This window comes from Lutra lutra, chromosome 3 (genome assembly GCF_902655055.1).
Source record: "Lutra lutra chromosome 3, mLutLut1.2, whole genome shotgun sequence".
Lineage (NCBI taxonomy): Eukaryota > Metazoa > Chordata > Mammalia > Carnivora > Mustelidae > Lutra > Lutra lutra.
The window spans coordinates 142974820-142994190 of record NC_062280.1 but is presented as its reverse complement, the minus strand read 5'-3'; the positions used below and the strand labels follow the sequence as shown (position 1 = coordinate 142994190).

Below are 19371 nucleotides of genomic sequence, written 5' to 3'. Positions count from 1 at the left end.
CAAATTTTGACCTCCTACTGTATCCCCCCCCCCCCCCCCCCGATCACTTGGTGGGTATTTATTGGCAACCAGTCGGGAAACTTACTGAGAAAACTACCCTCAGAGTCGAAACAAGCCTTCTTCTGAATGAAGTAAGAAGAAAACAGTTTGAACCAATTCTCAGAATGTCTGTTAATCAATATTTCTGACAAGGACCATTCCAGTTAGGTCATTTTCTTCAAAGGCAGGAAAACTGTTTAATTCTTTTAATATCCTCAGTACCTGGGGCATTTCTTCACAGACAGTATAGACCCAGTAGATGATTATGAGACCAAAGCTGAACAGTTTTAGTAAAGAATATAGATTGATTGATCTGAAAACATCAATTTACCTGATGGGTGCCAAGAGGAAAGCCACCTGCATTTTACAGAGACGTCCTAAGGTTCTGCTGCTGTCAGTAGCCAAAAACCTGAGTTTATTCCTCAATCTTGACACAGTTACATCAATACTGCTTACTGTTCAGAAGAGCGCATGCACGGTGTGGTCGTCAAAGAGCGAGTTACCAAACACTGCTATGGTGCTGTTCAGGAGAAGCAGTTTCTAGAAACGTATTTGGTAATGTTAAATTATCCTTTTGATAGTTTACCTAGTAGAACAGACACTACACAAGACCACATTGGAGATTCAGAATAAAGCACAAATAGTAGAAGAGAAAGCAGCAGTAGTTATTAAATAACATTTTAAAACTTTTTCACTTCTGAGAAGAATTAGCTTGAAATGCAGCAAATGCCAGCAACTTTGTGAATATTTCCAAATGACATCTGAAAAAGTCGTGAAGTATTTCATTTAATTATCTTAGCAATATAGATTTTGTAACACTGTCCTTTTTGTTGTTGTTCAAAATATGTAACATAGTAAGTTTTAAAGAAGATTTTTCTTTAAGAGGTCATTATATTATATTTAACCAATTTTCACTAGTTATAGCTATTGTTATTTACAGCAATAGGTAACCAACTCATGCCGTGAATTAACAACAGAGTAGTAAGATTTCCACTTGAAATAGAAGGTAATTTAGACTTATTTATGGCCTCAGTATAATTATACAATTTTAAAGACATATCATTTACAATGTTAAAAATAAGTATCATAAAGCTCACAGCTGAAATGCTGTCAGAACATTTTTGAAGTGCACATTTTGTGTCATTTAACCCTGCTTTTTTTTTTTGTTTTTTCATTGACAGAATAAAATGAGGCATATAAATATTTTTGTTGGTTCTACTAGACTGGCCTGATTTTTTTTTCCAGTCTCCCTATTTTCTTTTTTTTTTTTTCCCCCAGAATAGGTGAAAATTTGCCTAGTGTGCCCTCCGTGGTTGCTATGGCAACCAGTCTCTCACACACAGCTAACCTTTTCATTCACTGTGTTAATATTGTCTGTAGGAGCATCTTCTGAATGCTCTTTTCCTAGAGCAACCATACCGTAGTCATTATCTGTGCTCTTGGCATCTTTCTTGGAATTATTTTTTTGTCCTATTTGGAGCTGACTAGATTTGTAGGCCAAGGCCGGTATAGTGTTCACTAAAATTAACTGCAATGGTTTTTTATTTTCCTTGTACTGACACTGAATATACCGGGAAAAGGCTGACCTGTAGGTCTTGTTGAACAGTGTGTACACGAGTGGGTTGACCGCGGAGGAGAGGTAACCGATCCAAACAAACACGTTGAGGAGGGCTCCAATGATGTTTTCGTTGCAGGACTCTTTGCAGATGACGGCCATTATGTTCGTGATGAAGAATGGGCACCACATCACCACAAACAGAAAGAAGACGATGCCCAGCACCTTGCAAGCTTTTTGCTCGTTGCTGATGGACTGCATAGTCCTCCTGCCATAGGACCCTGGCTCCCTATGGATGGATCGCTGGAAGAGCTTTTCTGAAGACAGGGAACTCTGAGGGAGGAAACTGAAAGATGATAGTTTGGCCCGTGTGCCAAGATCACTCACACACAGAGTAGCTTCTTTCTGGAGTGACTTGATAGTTAGAAAGTAGGTGATCACCATGATGGTTAAGGGAATGAAGAATGACACGAAAGAGCCGATCAGGACAAAGTTGTCATCGGCAAGTAAGCAGCTCCCTTCCTTAAAGACCTTGGAATCATCCTGTAGCCCGAAGACTGGTATTGGCATAGAGATACCTGGAGTTGGACAGAAAATGAGACATGCTTATGAAGGAATTGTCTACATGAGGAGCATTGCTACGTAATGGTGGCAGGCAAAGGATTCTGTATCAACATTGTTTAAAAGCTCAATATATACTTGCAGTGAGAATTTAAAATTCTCTTGGAATTACAGATATTAGGGGATTATTATATAAATTTAATATATAATTATAGTAGTGACATATATAGTTGTAATATAGATATGAATATATATAAAATATATATTAACTATATAGAACATATGGTTTCTTATATGTGTATGTTATATTGCCCTATAGAGATAGTCTTTTACTTCGTTTTTTTTTTTTTTTGAAGATTTTATTTATTTATTTATTTGACCCAGAGAGAGCACAAGTAGGGGGAGCCGCAGGCAGAGAGATGGGGGTAAGCAGGCTCCATGCTGAGCAGAGACCCCGATGCAGGGCTCGATCCCAGGACCCTGAGACCATGACCTGAGCTGAAGGCAGAGGCTTAACCCACTCAGCCACCCAGGTGCCCCAATAGTCCTTTACCTTTAAAGAATTACAGGGGGCTCCTGAGCGGCTCATTTGGTTAAGTGTCTGCTCCTTTCCCTTTCTCTCCCTCTCTCCCGTTGCCCCTACCCCTGCTCATGCACACTGTCTCTCTCTAAAATAAATAAATAAATATTTTAAAAACAGAAGTTAAATAAGTCTAGCTTTAACTTTTCATGCTGTGTTTTTTCTGATTATAACATTATACTTATTAATTGAATAAAATACATTCACACAAAAATAAAAATGACCAGTGATGCCACCTACCATCCAGAGATAATCACCATTAACAGTATGATGCTATTTCTTTTAGATAAACACACATACACAGCATTCACACACATTTTATAACTGAATTTCATATACAGTTTCTAACTATTTTTCTCCTAACATTGTGCCATGAGTATAATTTATAAAAATGCCCTCATAAAATTGTAAGCATATTTTCTTTTCAGAAAATTTGAAAAAGAAAAAAGTCATAAATAAAAAGTACTGATATATATTCTTGCCAGCCAGGGGAAATTCCAATTTACATTAGGTAGTTTCTTCTTCCATTTACATGTATAAGTAAATATACATGTATATGCAGTATTTTATGTGCAGATTTAGATCTTCCTATTCCATTTAACATTCAGTCATGAACATTGCATATATTTAATTAGTTAATTATGTTTCAGATTATAATTTAAATTCTAGTTAGTTGGCTATATGTAATATTGGTTTCAGGAATCAAATTTAGTGATTCATCACTTATATGCAACACCCAGTGCTCATCATAACAAGTGCCCTCCTTAATGCCCCTCACCCGTCTAGCCCATCCCCCACCCACCTCCTTCCATAACCCTCTACAGTTAAGAGAGAATTGCACATATTTTAAAGCATTTTTAGAAAATATGATTTTCTAGTGTGAATTTAAAGTAACTCACCAATTATATTTTTTAACTTTAATTTTGATTCTTAATTTATTTATTAAATGTTTTATTTATTTATTTGACACGGGATGGGAGAACAAACACAAGTAGGTAGGGGGAGCAGCAGGCAGAGGGAGAAGCAGGCTCCTGCTCAGCAAGAAGCCCAATGTGGGGCTCGATCTCAGGACCCTGGTTTCATGACCTAAGCCGAAGGCAGCTGCTTGGCCACTGAGCCACCCACATATCCTTAGATTCTTTTTTATTTTTTATTTTATTTTTTTTTAATTTTATTTATTTTTCAGAGAGAGAGAGAGAGTGCACAAGTAGGCGAAGTGGCAGGGAGAGGCAGAGAGAGAAGCAGGCTCCCCGCTGAGCAAGGAGCCCAATGTGGGACTCGATCCCAGGACACTGGGATCATGACCTGAGCCGAAGGCAGCGGCTTAACCCACTGAGCCACCCAGGTGCCCCTAGATTCTTTTTTAAAAGAAGCTTTTTGCTATCAAAAAGTTATAATATATGCAGGAAAAAAAAAGAAAACACTGAAAAACCAAAACAAACCTAGCACATTGAACCCATCACCCAGCTACAACATTAGTGAACTCAAGGACGATCTGGTTTCACCCATATTCCTACCTGCTACAACCTCTCCCATGTTATTTTTAAACAGATCCCAGACATCATATCATCCAATCTGTACATATTTTCTTTTTTAAAAAATATTTTATTTATTTATTTGACAGAGATCACAAGTAGGCAGAGAGGCAGGCAGAGAGAGAGAGGGGGAAGCAGGCTCTTGGCTGAGCAGAGAGCCCGATGCGGGACTCGATCCTAGGACGCTGAGATCATGCATGACCTGAGCCGAAGGCAGCGGCTTAACCCACTGAGCCACCCAGGCGCCCCAATCTGTACATATTTTCTTATGTAGATATAAAAGCTATGCATTCTTTAAAAACCTCATATTATCACAATCCTACTCTTAAATAGAAATTTAATATTTCCTTAATATTATTATAGAATCAGTGTTTGCATTTCTAATTGTTCTATAAAAATCTTTATATATTTTTAGTTGTAGAATATTCATAACGGTGGAATACAAATAATGAGCAGCTATAGGGGCACTTGGGTGGCTCAGTTGGTTCAGCAACTGCCTTCGGCTTGGGTCATGATCTGGGGGTCCAGGGATCAAACCCCACACCAGGTTTCTGGCTGGGCCGGGAACCTGCTTCTCCCCCTCCCTCTGCTGCTCCCCTTGCCTGTGCTTTCCTGCTCTCATTCTGTCAAATAAATAAATAAATAAAACTCTTAAAAAAAATAAGAAGATAAAACTTTTCTTGACGAATATAAGAGTTAGGTACAAGATGAGAGAAGACATGAAAATGTGAGCTCATGGTTAGTTGTTCCATCACTGAAATTTGGAGAAACCATACAGCTCCCTTAAGGACAGGGCTTAGGCAGAGGAGGGAACAAAGTGAGTAAAAGGAATGCTTGGCCTCTAATCCTGCTAATTTATCCCCCATGATGTAGGACCATATTTAAGGGAGCTTCACCTGGCCACTCCCACCATTGTACAATTTTTGGGGGCGGGGGAGTGCCTTCCTCTCCTGGCAATCATGTGATGCCCTAAAGGAAACATCAGGGAAATGAGGAAGGAGAGGAAACATGAATCAAATAACTAGTTTGTATAACTTAGTTTAAGATTGCTTCTTCTGTGATAGGGTAGATGCCAAAGGGCACCCTGGGAGAACATCAGAATGAAGTTTCTTTCTAATCCCTCCCTCAAAGTTGTATAATGGAGTGTCCTGCACACTGCTCCTGACCACTCTTCAGATTCTAATGAGTGGTTACAATCTAGCCAAGAACATAGGTTCAGTTCTGAGTTGGGAGCTACGGCTTGAGTCTTGTTACCCATCTGGAAGAACTTTCAGGCTCTATAATCTAATTTGTGCATGCTTGGGATAGTTCGGCTCTACCCAACCATAGGCCCAACTGTCCTAACCTCGTTTCCCTCACACTGGCCGTCCTTGCAAGGAGGAGGACGTGAGCTTGGGTTAATATAATGTTTAACTCAAAGCTTTCTCAGTGGCATTTACCATTATCCTCACAGACTTCATTGACTGTATTTGTCGCTTGTCCATGCTAGGCTATCCCAGTATTCTTGGAAGGCGGAGATAAATGACACCAGAGCTGGTCTTAAGGACACTTAGTGTGGTTAATGACTCTTCATTTCTGTTATTCCTCTCTGTCCCAGCCTGTTGATAACATTCTGTGGGCCAGGAAGGGATGGAAGGACTATGGCTCCAAAGGGAACATCCTCTCAGACTCTGGACACACACCAGTTTTGTTTAACCTTCAGAAAACTTTTGATCATAAAAGTTAAGAAATGGTTTCTAAGATGACTGTTTTGTCCTCCAAGTGTTTGAACGTGTATCTGTGAACTGTGTTACCTGTATTCATCTACAAGGTTCTACAGTGCAGTTGCTCAGTGTAGTTGACTAGAATGGAAACTTTGGAATGAGACAGACCTGGATTTGAGTCTTGGTCCTGGCTCTGTGCTGCTGAGCTGGTTACTTCATCCCCACAGTTCCTCATCTATCATATGAGGTTGGCACCAACATGCCTTCAAAGATGTGGGAAGGATAAAATGAATCCAATATGCAAAGCACCTAGGACAGTCCTTAGTCCCGAGTGGATGTTCTGCCAGTGGTAGATAAACATGGGAGTAGCCTTCTCCACAGAATTATTCAAATTGAATACATTAACTTGATTTTGTTCTATTTTGTCTTAAACCAAAAGAAGTTAAAAAGTTTTGGCTATTGGCTACATTTTAATAATGATGTAATTATTAGCTTCTGCCAGGGTGACAAAAAGCCTCAATCAATTTTAATTCTGTGCTTGCTGCTAGAACTGTTGATCGCTTTTCTAATGTGATGAATTGCAGCCATTACTATTAGTCACGATAATGCATAAACAAAAATCAACTGTGTGAATAAAAGGTGTATTATTTTGTTTTTAAATGCTTGGGTATGCATTTTCTTTATGCAAAAGAAGTCACTACCTTGAGAGTCTTTTGCCCTATTTGTTTGCAACCTGGTGATTTATGTAAGTGGCAGTTCTCAACCAGAATAAGCTATTACTTAAAACACCAAGCTATTACTTAAAAATTCTTCAATCTTTGGAAATCAGATGAGTGTCCTTGTTTGGGAGAAAACACACGTACACACACACACACACACACACCCCTCTCCAGAATGGCTCAACTTCTGTGGACAGGGATGGAAAGGGATGATGGAGCCATCTTACTGAGGTAGAGATTCCTTTTAGCTGCCAGGGATAAAGAGTCATTTTATTTTATTTTTTAATGATTTTATTTATTTGTCAGAGGACGAGAGAGAGAGAGAGAGAGAGAGCACAAGCAGGGGGAATGACGAGCAGAGGAAGACTGCCCACTGAGCAAGGGGCCTGATGTGGGACACAATCCCAGGATCCTGAGATCATGACCTGAGCTGAACACAGACACTTAACCAGCTGAACCACCCAGGCGTCCCTAAAGAACCACTTTAAAATGGATATGGCAAGAAGACACAGGCAGGCTGTCTGGAAGGGGGTCCTTGATTTGGAGGAGAAGAATCAAACTAGTTTGTTCTTTAAATGGTCCATTCCTCTTTATGTATAACAAAAATGTCCTAACTACAGTCATATACCATTCTTTCTCAGTGCCTCACTGCTAGTAAAGGGTCAGCGAGGGTTTATGGAAAGAATATCTAGAGAGTTAGAACAATACACTGTAAAAGAGGGGAAAGAATTTTACGTCAAAGAACTAGAACATTTAGGGAAGCTTTGTGAGTACAAGAAGCAGTTCAAAAACATTCTTCTACCAAGAGAGAGGAAGACACTGGCTCACAGCCAAGGCTGCGGTCATAGCCATCTGCAGTGCATTAATTTTCTGGCTGCTTTGTTTGATAATAGCTGCTTTTGGAGACCTGACATCTCCTCTCACTTGAAATTTCTGCATATAAAGCATTTTCCTTTATGATCAAACAGACAGTAGCTTAAACTACGTGACTCTGCATTTTGTTTAATACATCTTTCTGAGGAGCAGTAAATAGTGAAGATTCACTATCTGCATTGGACCCTCCATGCACATTTTCATTAAAACTCAGACAATGAAATGAATGGGAAACATTGACACCCAGGAGCGTGAAGGCTGGGGCTGTTGTCTTCCTTTTAGGGTAGCTCTGCTTACTGTGCATATCAAATTTGTACCTCTACTTCCCATCTAACCACAGTCTGGTGCATGGCCTTCAATCAGAAGCACTGATTGTGAAAGATATGTTTTATTCTCAATCCTAGATTTTTATACTTTAATATTTCGGGACCAAATGTACTTCTGAGACAGTGTCTCCTTGGGGAATAAGGTTCCTTACTAAGTAGTGACCCTCTGATAGGGGACATGACAGTGGGAGTTCCCAGGGCCTCTGGTTTTGTGGGAGGTAGAGGGGAAAGAAACAAATACTTCAGGGCTCTTGTGAAAGGGACTGAATTTTGGTTCATAGGTTTCATGTCCTCTGGAACTACTGTCTTTCCTTTGTATTTTAACTTACGCTGAATTTTTTCATGTAAGAATGGACTTACTAGCAGTTTGACAGAAAACACCATAAGTGAAAACTGCAGGATAGTCATCATACTGCGGGGAGAGAGAGATTGAGTATGTAGGGAACTGGGGCTGGGACTCATCCTTCTAATATAAAGTGTGAAGCTCTAGAGTTACCAAATTCCTTATAATCTGTGGTCTTCAGACAGGCAGAGGTCCATAAACGTGAGAGTTAGATAAACATGTCAGTTACTCAAGAAATTGTATGCTTCTTCTTAAGTCATTTCTCTTTTTCTTAGATTAATTCTTGATATTTCTAATAATAAAGCATAGCTTCTCGAAGTACTTTCACATATATCCATTGACTCTTGACCTTTGTTTTGTTTTGTTTTACAAAATTATAAAAACATTACCAACACTGTCCTACGGTTAGGTAAAAATTTCACTTTGTGGAAAAACTGGGGGCAGCAAATTTAGGTAATTTATTTAGAGTCACACAGTCATTTAGGGGCAAAATCAAGGCTCCTACTTAGGTCTCTCGTTTCTTATAGATGATTTTTTTACCTGCTTATTTACAAAAGTAGTTACAACAGTCTGACTATCGCAGAGGTCTGTAACATTAGTTCCAGGAAGTCTGTGATGTGCTTGAAATCTGCAAAACCTTCATATATGTACTTTTTTTTTTTGAGACAGAACTTTCATCAGATTAGCAAAAATGTTCCAGCCCCCAAGGTAGTTAATAAACATTAAGTTATTTCAATACCCTATGTACAGAACACACACACACACACACACACACACACACATTTCTCTACATTTGATACTTTCTTCTTTCATTCTTTAATCTCAAAGTCAGAATTTCCTCTGATGAGACATAATTCTTTGAAGCCAGACAGGTATTCCAAAACGAAAATCCTTAGAATCAACATCTAGTTTCTTTTTTATGTGGCAGTTATTCTTAACCTTGGCTGTGTATTAGAATCACCTAGGGGGACGCCTGGGTGGCTCAGTGGGTTAAAGCCTCTGCCTTCAGCTCAGGTCATGATCCCAGGGTCCTGGGATCGAGCTCCGCATCAGTCTCTCTGCTCAGCCGGGAGCCTGCTCCCCCCACCCCTTCTCTGCCTGCCTTTCTGCCTACTTGTGATCGCTGTCTGTCAAAAAAAAAAAAAAAAATCTTAAAAAAAAAATCACCTAGGGAGCTTTTAAAAATTACACAGCATGGGGTCCAGTCCCAGAAGTTCTGATATTAGTACTTTTTAAAAAATGCTAATGCTCAGGCCCCATATGAACATGTTATTCAAATAAAAGAATATCTGGACGATACTGATACACAACTAGTGCTGAGAACCTGGGATGTATAGGGTTAAAAGCTTAGGAAAAATGTCTTCATTCTGAGGGGCGCTTGGGTGGCTCAGTCAGTCAAGCTTCGGACTCTTGATTTCGACTCAGGTCACGATCTCAGGGTTGGGAGATCTAGCCCTGCATCTGGCTCTGTGCTGGGTGAGGAGCCTGCTAAAGGTTCTCTCTATCCTTCCCCTCTACCCTCCCCCTCTTTCCTCCCTCTCTAATAAATAAGTAATGTCTTTATTTTGAAATGAAACTAAATGGAGTAATTTTATAGCTGCTTCCTTTCCCTTGGTTCAACAAATCTATTACTTTCCAGTAGGCTTTCCACAGCAAAGCCAAGTGGAGAAATGATGGCGAGGCAAAGAAACCTGTCCTCTGCCCCTCCCTCAAGTTGGGCGTGAGTTATCTGGGGGAAAAAAAATGTGTTGAGTGAGGTTATTGTATAAATCCACATATCCTTGTTTTAATACTTTGTTACGGCTACATCTCCAACAAGGTTTAGAGCTTGTGTTCTGTCCCAGGCAATGTATGATACTCAGAAGAAGTGCTCAGAGTCTCCCTGAGGTAGAACAGCTGTGAACCGCTGCAGTTGGAGCCCCACTAACTGCCCTCCGGTAGAGTCCTGGAAGGGTGGTATCTTGCTCTTTAGACCCTCATTCCTTTTCCTTTGGGTTCAGTAGCCCAGAAGTTGTGTGTTCATATCGTGATCTTACATTCTGGGAAGGTAAAGGGGCTGAATTGTGACTTTTAAGATGTGGATTGTCAGCTGTCACTGTGACACCTGGCAGCCCATCCATGTCTTTCATCCCTAGGCAGATTGATTTCCATGGACCATCTTTTTTCCCTGTCAATATGGTATGAAGCCCAAATAGAATCTGAATGATCTGATGGCATATGGATAAGTTATCAGACCCTCATTTTGCAGTTGGTATCACAAGTCATGGAGAAACTTCAAATTCCTCAATTCACCTTGTCACCCGCTGACTCTTTTTAAATCAGTGGATATTACACTATTCACCAACAATGGAAAAGTTTCTTTTAGCAACATACTAACAGAGGTTTATTATTTAAAAAAAAAAAAAAAGATTCCACGGGGTGCCTGCTTGGCTCAGTGAGTTAAGCCTCTGCCTTTGGCTCAGGTCATGATCTCAGGGTCCTCGGATTGAGTCCCGCATTGGGCTCTCTACTCAGCAGGGAGCCTGCTTCCCCCTCTCTCTCTGCCTGCCTCTCTGCCCATTTGTGATCTCTCTTTCCCTGTCAAATAAATAACTAAAATCTTGAAAAAAAAAAAAATTCCAAGGTGCCTGGGTGGCTCAGTTGGTTAAGCATTGACTCAGGTCATGATCTCAGGGTCATGAGATTGAGCCCTGCTTTAGGCTCCCCACTCAGCAGGCAGTCTACCTGAGATTCTTTCTCTCCCCCTCAAATAAATAAATCTTTTAAAAAAAGAGAAAAATTCATCTCTGCCCCATATCACTGAACCTCATCTTTAAAGGATCACATCCTATCTTCCATTTGTTTTTTGTTTTTTTTAAAAATATCTTATTTATTTATTTGACAGAGATCACAAGTAAGCAGAGAGGCAGGCAGGGGGGATGGGAAGCAGGCTTCCTGCTGAGCAGACAACCCAATGCGGGGCTTGATCCCAGGACCCTAAGATCATGACCTGAGCTGAAGACAGAGGCTTAACCCACTGAGCCACCCAGCCACCCATTCCACTTGTTTTAAAAGGGACAGATTTTGTAGTGATTGTTTCTGAAAGCTTGGAGAATGAGTCTCACGTGTGATACCTCATTTCAGAGACTCGGGCCTAGAGTGTCCTAGAGCGTGTGTGCAGAAACAGTTATGGTATCTGGAAGATGGCTTGCAGCAGGTGCCTATATAATCCAGGCCTATAGGTGGTCAGTTCTTCCCCTAAACTCTTTTATACACACCTTCCCAAAGCACCACATTTATCGCGTTATGTAATGAAGAACTATAGTGTCCCTGATGCTCAAGCCATTACCAACTACTGAACCCATCCTCCAAGGTCTTTGTGGTTTTTTTTTTTTAATGATTTTTATTTATTTATTTGAGAGAGAGAGCATGAGATGGGGGAAGGCTAGAGGGAGAAGCAGACTCCCCGCTAAGCAGGGAGCCCAATGTGGGACTCAATCCTAGAACTCCAGGATCACCACCTGAGCCAAAGGCAGTCGCCCAACCAGCTGAGCCACCCAGGCACCCAGTCTTTGTGATCTGGTTTTAATGTGATCATTCAATGTTCTCTATTTTTGACATAGTCATGTGGTGTTTTCTCTTTTCTTTATGCTATCTCTTGAACTATTTAGAATAGAATTATACATAGCTTGATTTTTCAGCTAAGCACCTAGCATGATCTGAGGAGCTCTCTAGATCTGCCTGCTCCCCACATGTCTTTTCCCAGACGCTTGCTTTGTACACTGCCATGTCCCATTGTTAGAATGAGAGAGATCCCATGTTTTTGTACCTGTAGAACTTCCAAGGGTTAACTGTTAATCCAAGCTCAAGTTGTAGTGGTACAGAGACACATAGCAGGGGAGACTCCTGGGGGCATCCCTTGGAAAGGGAAGCAGTCATAGGCCAGAGGACACAGAGCATAGCTCAGGGATGCAGGTCAGAGATGGATGTATATCTGTGACATGTTGGGTTTCCTATGAGGGAAGGTGCGCTGGAAATAGTATGTGGAAGGTACAGGCTCATTTCTCCATTTTGCCTTGGACCAGTTCCGATTCTCCTCTTCCTTGAAATGCTCTACCGACCAGTGCGGACTCCAGAACTTCTCTGTGGCAGGGCACTAGTGATGACAGCTGGCTGGGCATGGGGGACTGAGGTAACCTCATTTTGTGGCTGCATTTGCATAGGAAACAACTTGTTTTTGCTTTGATTGTATGATTATTTGGGTTTTGGGGGCTACGGATGGAGGTTATATTCCCAAACTATATCCTACATTGAGGAGATAGCTCATGACATCTTTCTTTCAAGACATCTTCTGTTGGAAGCTTTCCTAAAGTTCTATCTGTAATAAGAGAATTTTTACTCTATATTCCTTCATTGCCTCCAAAAGTAATTTATACTGCACTAATTTTACACTTCTAATACCATAGAATTTTTCCCTAGGAGCGTCAGTTCACCCATGAGATGATAATCTTATTAGTGGCAGGGACATCTTTTCCTTATTTCAAGTATGGCATCTGATGTAATTCTCATCCTAGGCACTTAGTAAATTCTCGTGGGATTGATGAGTAAGTGAATGAAGGGGGGAACAAAGATAAGGAGTTATAATAAATGTGAATCCTAATCACTTTTATAGACACAGCTTGAATTTACTGAATTATTTTATAATGTTTCCCTTCATTTTTGCTGGGAAAACACAGTCAGTGTGGCTGCTAATTAGCTCCCAAGGGCAGAAAGAAGGAAAGTGGATATTACTATGATGCTAATTTGTGTACTTTTCTCCTGAGAAGTCCATATAACCAGCACAGGCACTGACCACCTTAACAGCTAAAATCACAAGGGAAAAGATGCCGTAAAACAAAGTGTTTGTGTGGGAATCAGGAGACCTGGGTTTATTCTTGAGTGTTTTGACTCACCACCTGGATTTAGAGCTGTTATTTTTCTCCAAGCTTTTTTTTTTTCAGATAAATTAAACAAGTATGTATTGAGAAACGAGAGCATTAATACAGTGACAATAGCACAGAATGGGTCACCCAAGACGCAGGTGTGCATCCTGTTAATCACTGGCTGGGAGACCCCACGTTGCTTAACTTTAAAGCCTCCCTCTGTAAGGCAGAGGTAATAAACAGAGGCCTTCCCTAATTTACATATAGGGCGTTGGTGAACAAACAGTTGATTCTATGCTAAACTCTTGGGTGCCACAAAAGGCCTTTGACAACCTTTAGGAAGCCTCAGATCTTAGAAAAACAAAATAGACACATCTAGTCTACAAAGACAAAGCAGAATCGAATGAGACCAAGAGGCAAAATAGATGATGTGGATTCAGACTGATGTGTGAGGTCAGAATGTGGTGTTATTGTGGGTTACTGTCTCTGGGAAAGAGCCGTGGAGGAGACGGGATTGCGGATTCGGGTCTCGTGCTGTGGATGGCGGACGGGGTGGCAGGGGGTGGGGTGTGGGGGGGTGGTGGTGGCAGGAATGTGGAATGTGATCGCTGTGCCTCCAGGCCTGCACTCTGCCTGTTCTTGCTGGTGCTGAGTTCTGCTCTGTCTGATGGGCCCCTGTGAACTCAGGGGCAGGCACACATGTTATTTCTCAGGGACATCAAGCAGGTCCTCTCTGTGTGATAGCAATCAGCTTCAGTCATTCATCCATTAATTAAATATTAATTGAATGTACAGTGAACTAGGTACTTCAGGAATTTGAGAGAAAGAAGGTACTTGAGGCTATAATCACTGCTTTACAATCCAAGACTTTTGCTGTCGTTCATTAACTCATCAATCCAAAACTGGGGAGAAAAAAGGCACAGAAATGTAAGCAGAAAAACTAGGGTTAGCACGGGTATCCGTTGGTTAAAAGTAACACAAACTAGGTAAATCTGTAGTTAGCCTGAAGGTTTTTGTTTGTTTGTTTTGTTTTTTACATTTTTAAATTTATTTTTTGACAGAGAGAGAGACAGTGAGAGAGAGAACACAAGCAGGGGGAGTGGGAGAGGAAGAAGCAGTTTCCCATGGAGCAGAGAGCCGGACGTGGGGTTCGATCCCAGGACCCCCAGATCATGACCTGAACCAAAGGCAGACGCTTAACAACTGAGCCACCCAGGCTCTCAAGCTTGGAGTTTGTTTTCAAGGCGGCTTAATGCAGGATAGCAGTTCTCAAATGTTTTGGTCTCAAGTCTCCTTTACACATTTAAAAATGATTGAGGCTTCCAGGAGCGCTTGGGTGGCTCAGTCAGTTGAGCATCTGACTCTTTTTTCTTTTCTTTCTTTCTTTTCTTTTTTTTTTTTTAAAGATTTTCTTTATTTGAGAGAGAGATAGTCTGAGAGAGAGCAAGCATGAGAGATGAGAAAGGGCAGAGGGAGAAGCAGGCTCCCCGCTGAGCAGGGAGCCTGGAGATGGGGCTTGACCCCAGGACCCTGAGATCTTGACCTGAGTTGAAGGCTTAATGGATGGGACTACCCAGGCGCCCCAGCATCTGACTTGTGATGTTGGTTGGGATCACCATCTCAGGTCCCAGGATGGAGCCCCATGTGGGCTCTGAGCTCAGCGCAGACTCTGCTTGTCGCTTTCCTTCCCCTCTGCTCCTCCACCACCCTCCTGCCCCCTGCTCGCAAATCATGTTCTCTCTCTTTCAAAAAAATGGTTGAGGATTCCAAAGAATCTTTGTTTCTGTGGATTACACCTATAAATATTTGTTGCATTATAAATGAAAACTGAGGACACTTAAAATAATTTATCACTTCATCAAAAATAGCTAATAAACCCCTTGCCTATTAACATAAATAGCATTTTTTATGAAAAATAATTAAACTTCCCCACAACAAATCAAGTCAAAACAAATCAAATAGTGAAGAAGAACATTGTTTTAATTTTGAAAGCCTCCTTTAATGTCAGGCTTAACAAAGAATGGCTGGATTCTCATAGATGCTTCTGTTTTAGTCTACTCTATCACACACCATATATCCTCCATTAAACTCCACTGTATCTTATAGAAGGATGGAGGGGAAAAGGGATGATAATACCTTATTTCTTCTGAGCTTTATTAAGATATAATTGACATATAACATTGTATAAATTTAAGATGATTTGATACACCTATACATTGAGACATGTTTGCCACAATAAGGTTAGTTCCCACATCCTTCATCTCACACACTTACCATTTTGTTGTTATAGTTATGGTGAAAACATTAGAGCTCTACTCTCATAGCAACTTTGAAATATAGAATATGGCATCATTGACTATAGTCATCATAATATACCTTAGAACTTATTTATTTATATTTATCTTATTTATCTTATAACTGAACTTATTTATCTTATAAATGAAAGTTTGTATTCTGTATCCAACATTTCCCCATTTCCCACCTTTCAGTCCCAGCTAACCACCACTCTACTCTGTTTCTATGAGTTTGATATTTTTAGATTGCATATGTAATGGATATCATATAGTATCTGTCTTTCTTTGACTTATTTCACTTAGCATAATGGCCTCAAAGTCCATCCATGTTGTCACAAATAATAGGACTTCCTTCTTTTTTGTGGCTGAATAATACTACATTATATGTATAAAGGAGGCTGAATATTGCAATACACACACACACACACATGCTTCATCCATTCATTAGTGGGCACTGAGGTTGTTTCCCTGTTTGACTGTTGTGGTAGTTCTTCAGCAAACATGGGTGATTTCTTTTCCTTTGGATATTATTATGATGATGATGGTGATGATGATGATGATGATGAAAATAGTATTGACCTCATAGATGTCTTGAAAGTGTATTGGGTATCGCCAGAACTCCCAGGAGCACACTTTGAAAGCCACTGATGTAGGAGAAAAAACCATCAGCTTGAAATCAGAAAACCCAAGTTTGGATTCCCTACAACCTTTAAGCAAGCCATTTAATCCCTGTGAGAATTTTCACTTTTTAAATGAGTATTATTTGATTATTTAATAGGATTCCCTTTTAAAGATTATCATGAGGGACAATGGGAATTGCTATTCCTTTGGTAGTAAAATACAGTATTGTCTAGCACATGGAAATCATAGACAAGAATGTTCCACAGCCTTCCTCAATATGCTGAGTTCTTCATTCTATCTAAAATCCCTTCTATAGCTCAAACTTCCAATGTTTGGTTGTAACAGAAATCCAAACCAGCTTGATGTCATCCTTACAGTTTAAGCTTAAAAATCTGTGCTTTGTTTGCTTGTGTAGAGGTCTGTTAATAAGGAACCTGTTCATCACTTAACATAGAGGCCTTGCAAAGCAAGACCGTCTCTCAGATGGTTGATAATGGACTTCTCAGCCCTGTAATTTTCCATAACTAATTAGCAAATGGTGAAAATTTAATGACCTCTTCTGCTGATGGTAACAATTAAGTCAACTGCTAGGACTACTGAGTAATACGTGTGCAAGGTGATATTGCTGTAGAAAATACATGTAGGATTCACAGAGCAAGAATAAAGAGAGATTTCTACTGTGCACTTCCTCTGTGGAGACAAGGATGGCCTTATAAAACCTGGGGCTTCTTCCACAGGTATTAGGGTTCATAGAAATTAGTGTGAATGGCGTTCTCCCAAGATACCCCCACTGAAAGGTTCTCCAACATATGTCTGCCATCGCTTGTTTTATCAGTTAGGATACTTCGGTTTTAAGTAGTAGAAGCTGATTTGGCCTGATATAGCAGAAAATGAGTTAAAAAAATGATATTGAGTAGTTTAAAGAATTCTTGACAGGGCTGGGCTCCAGACTAAGATTCCAGGAATTCAATTGCATTATGGACTTGGTTTGGGAGAGGAGATTTCTGCTGTTTTCCTTGTCCACTGAGCACCGGGAGGAACAACCACAGAAGCTCCTGCCTCACCAATGCCACTTCTAGAACAGGGGTTCAATTATGCACCTCCCAGAAGCCTCACACCTGGGCGATCTCCATGCTGGCAAGAACGGAGGTGGTTTGCCCTTCCTATTTGCTCACTTTGCTCTTTTCCCGTCACAGTTTTGCCAAGGCATTGCTATATGACTGAACCTAGGCTATAAGCCAATGTCCTAGCTATAAGGAAGGCTTAGAATTTGAGTTCTGCCTCTTGGGAATTTCCCCAAATATAGAAAGGTTAGTTGAAAGAGACAGTCAGCCACAAATATGGTAGGCACCCATTTAACTCGACCTTTGCATGGCATGATTCGTAGCTGTTATAATTGGGCTGGGCCGGGGAGATGCCTCTTCCAAAGAGGGCAATGCTATAATTTCTGGCCTTTTCCTATTTTTATCTTTTCCCCATGATTGTCCCCTTTCTCTGTCATCTCTGTAGTCAGCATATGTTCACGTATTTAATACTTAAAAATGAGTCAATCTGAACATTACACACTGGTACCTATGAAATGCTTATGGAGCTAGCCTGGTAATATAAGTGAACTATGTCCTGACCTATAAGACAGGAGAATGGTGCTTGATAAACTGGACAGTGTCTAAGAACAATCAAGTTCGGTTTAAAAATTCCACATTGTGCAAGCCAAAGAAGAGATATTTCTGGGCTAGACAAAGTTTTCATTATTCATTTAGCTTGATACAGGTTTAGAACTTTAAAGTTCCTTGGGATTCTTCTTTTTCATATGTCTTATGGGCTTCTCGTCTTGGTTTTGCTCTTGGAGTTACTGTCCCTATATGGATAGACTGACACTATTTCTACCACTAGGCTTAAATATATTTTTGCCTTGGTTCCTAAGTTCAATGATCAAGCAAGGTCTTTATCAGCTTGGGCTTCTTTTTCTTTTCTTTTCTTTCTTTTTAGTTATTAATATTTTTTATTATGTTATGTTAGTCACCATACAATACGTCATTAGTTTTTGATGTAGTGTTCCATGATTCATTGTTTGCATATAACACCCAGTGCTCCTTGCAATACGTGCCCTCCTTGATACCCACCACCAGGCTTATACATCCCCCCACCCTCCGCCCCTCTAAAACCTTCAGTTTGTTTCTCAGAGTCTGCAATCTCTCATGGTTCTTCTCCTCCTCTGATTTCCCCCTGTTCATTTTTCCCTTCCTTCTCCTAATGTCCTCCATGCTATTTCTTATGTTCCACATATGATAATTGACTTTCTCTGCTTGACTTATTTCACTCAGCATAATCTCCTCCAGTCCCAACCATGTTGATGTAAAAGTTGGGTATTCATCACTTCTGATGGCTGAATAATATTCCATTGTATATTATGGACCACATCTTATTTATCCATTTGTCTGTTGAAGGGCATCTTGGTTCTTTCCACAGTTTGGCGATTGTGGACATTGCTACTATGAACATTGGGGTGCATATGACCCTTCTTTTCACTGCATCTGTATCTTTGGGGTAAATACCCAGTAGCAATTGCCAGGTCATAGGATCGCTCTATTTTTAATTTTTGAGGAAACTCCATACTGTTTTCAAAGCAGCTTGGGTTTCAGAGGTGCTTGCCTTGGATTCAGATCAATGCTGTTGTCACACAGGTGGATAAACTCTCGTTCTGACAGTGCCTGTGGAGGAGGGGACATAGATAGTCCCCAACTAGCAACTCATTTTTCTAGCCAGAGCTAAATCAGGATCTCCCTCCTGTCATAGCCACCCTCTCTTTGAGCTGCTAGGATTTTAGAAGCTTCTCTACAATTCCACCTTCCCATCCCTTTCATTACTCATCAGTCTGGTTTGCCCAGATCTCCAAACTTCCTATCTAGTTTAGGGAAGCCAGAGATGAAGAGCTTTGGGTTTTGATTTCTTTTAGACTGTACGTGCAGTGAGCGATCCCAAAGTCGCTCTTCAGTGGGATGTCATTTACTCCATCTTCTGCAAAGTGTTTGTGTCTGATATTCTAGTGGTTTGGGGGAGAACATTTTTGTGACATTGGGGAGATATTTCTCTGGTGTAATTTCTGCTTCTCAATGCCCTGTCTTCCCCAGTCTAAGTAAGTTTTCAGACAGATGCACTGATACCAGGTTAAAAAGCAGCTTTCACTAAGTTTATCTGGTTTTTATCAAGAAGACCATTCGTTGTTGTTGTTTTCCAAGACTTAAGGTGGAGCTTAATGATCTTCTGTTGAAGCTGCTTTCTTTCAAAATTGATGAACCAAGGTAGAGAGATATTAAATGC

At 40.5% G+C, this 19371-nt stretch overlaps 1 protein-coding gene across 2 annotated transcripts in view; it reads right to left on the bottom strand.

The window, feature by feature from the left end:
* Positions 1–869: 869 nt before the first annotated feature.
* The window catches only part of HTR2A (5-hydroxytryptamine receptor 2A), a 55434-nt gene continuing 36932 nt past the window's right edge, over positions 870–19371 (bottom strand). For both annotated transcript variants that reach the window (XM_047723436.1, XM_047723437.1), the window contains one exon: positions 870–2172. In XM_047723436.1, coding sequence (XP_047579392.1) covers positions 1373–2172 — 800 coding nt within the window. In that variant the 3' untranslated portion in view covers positions 870–1372. The remainder of the gene's footprint in view (positions 2173–19371) is intronic.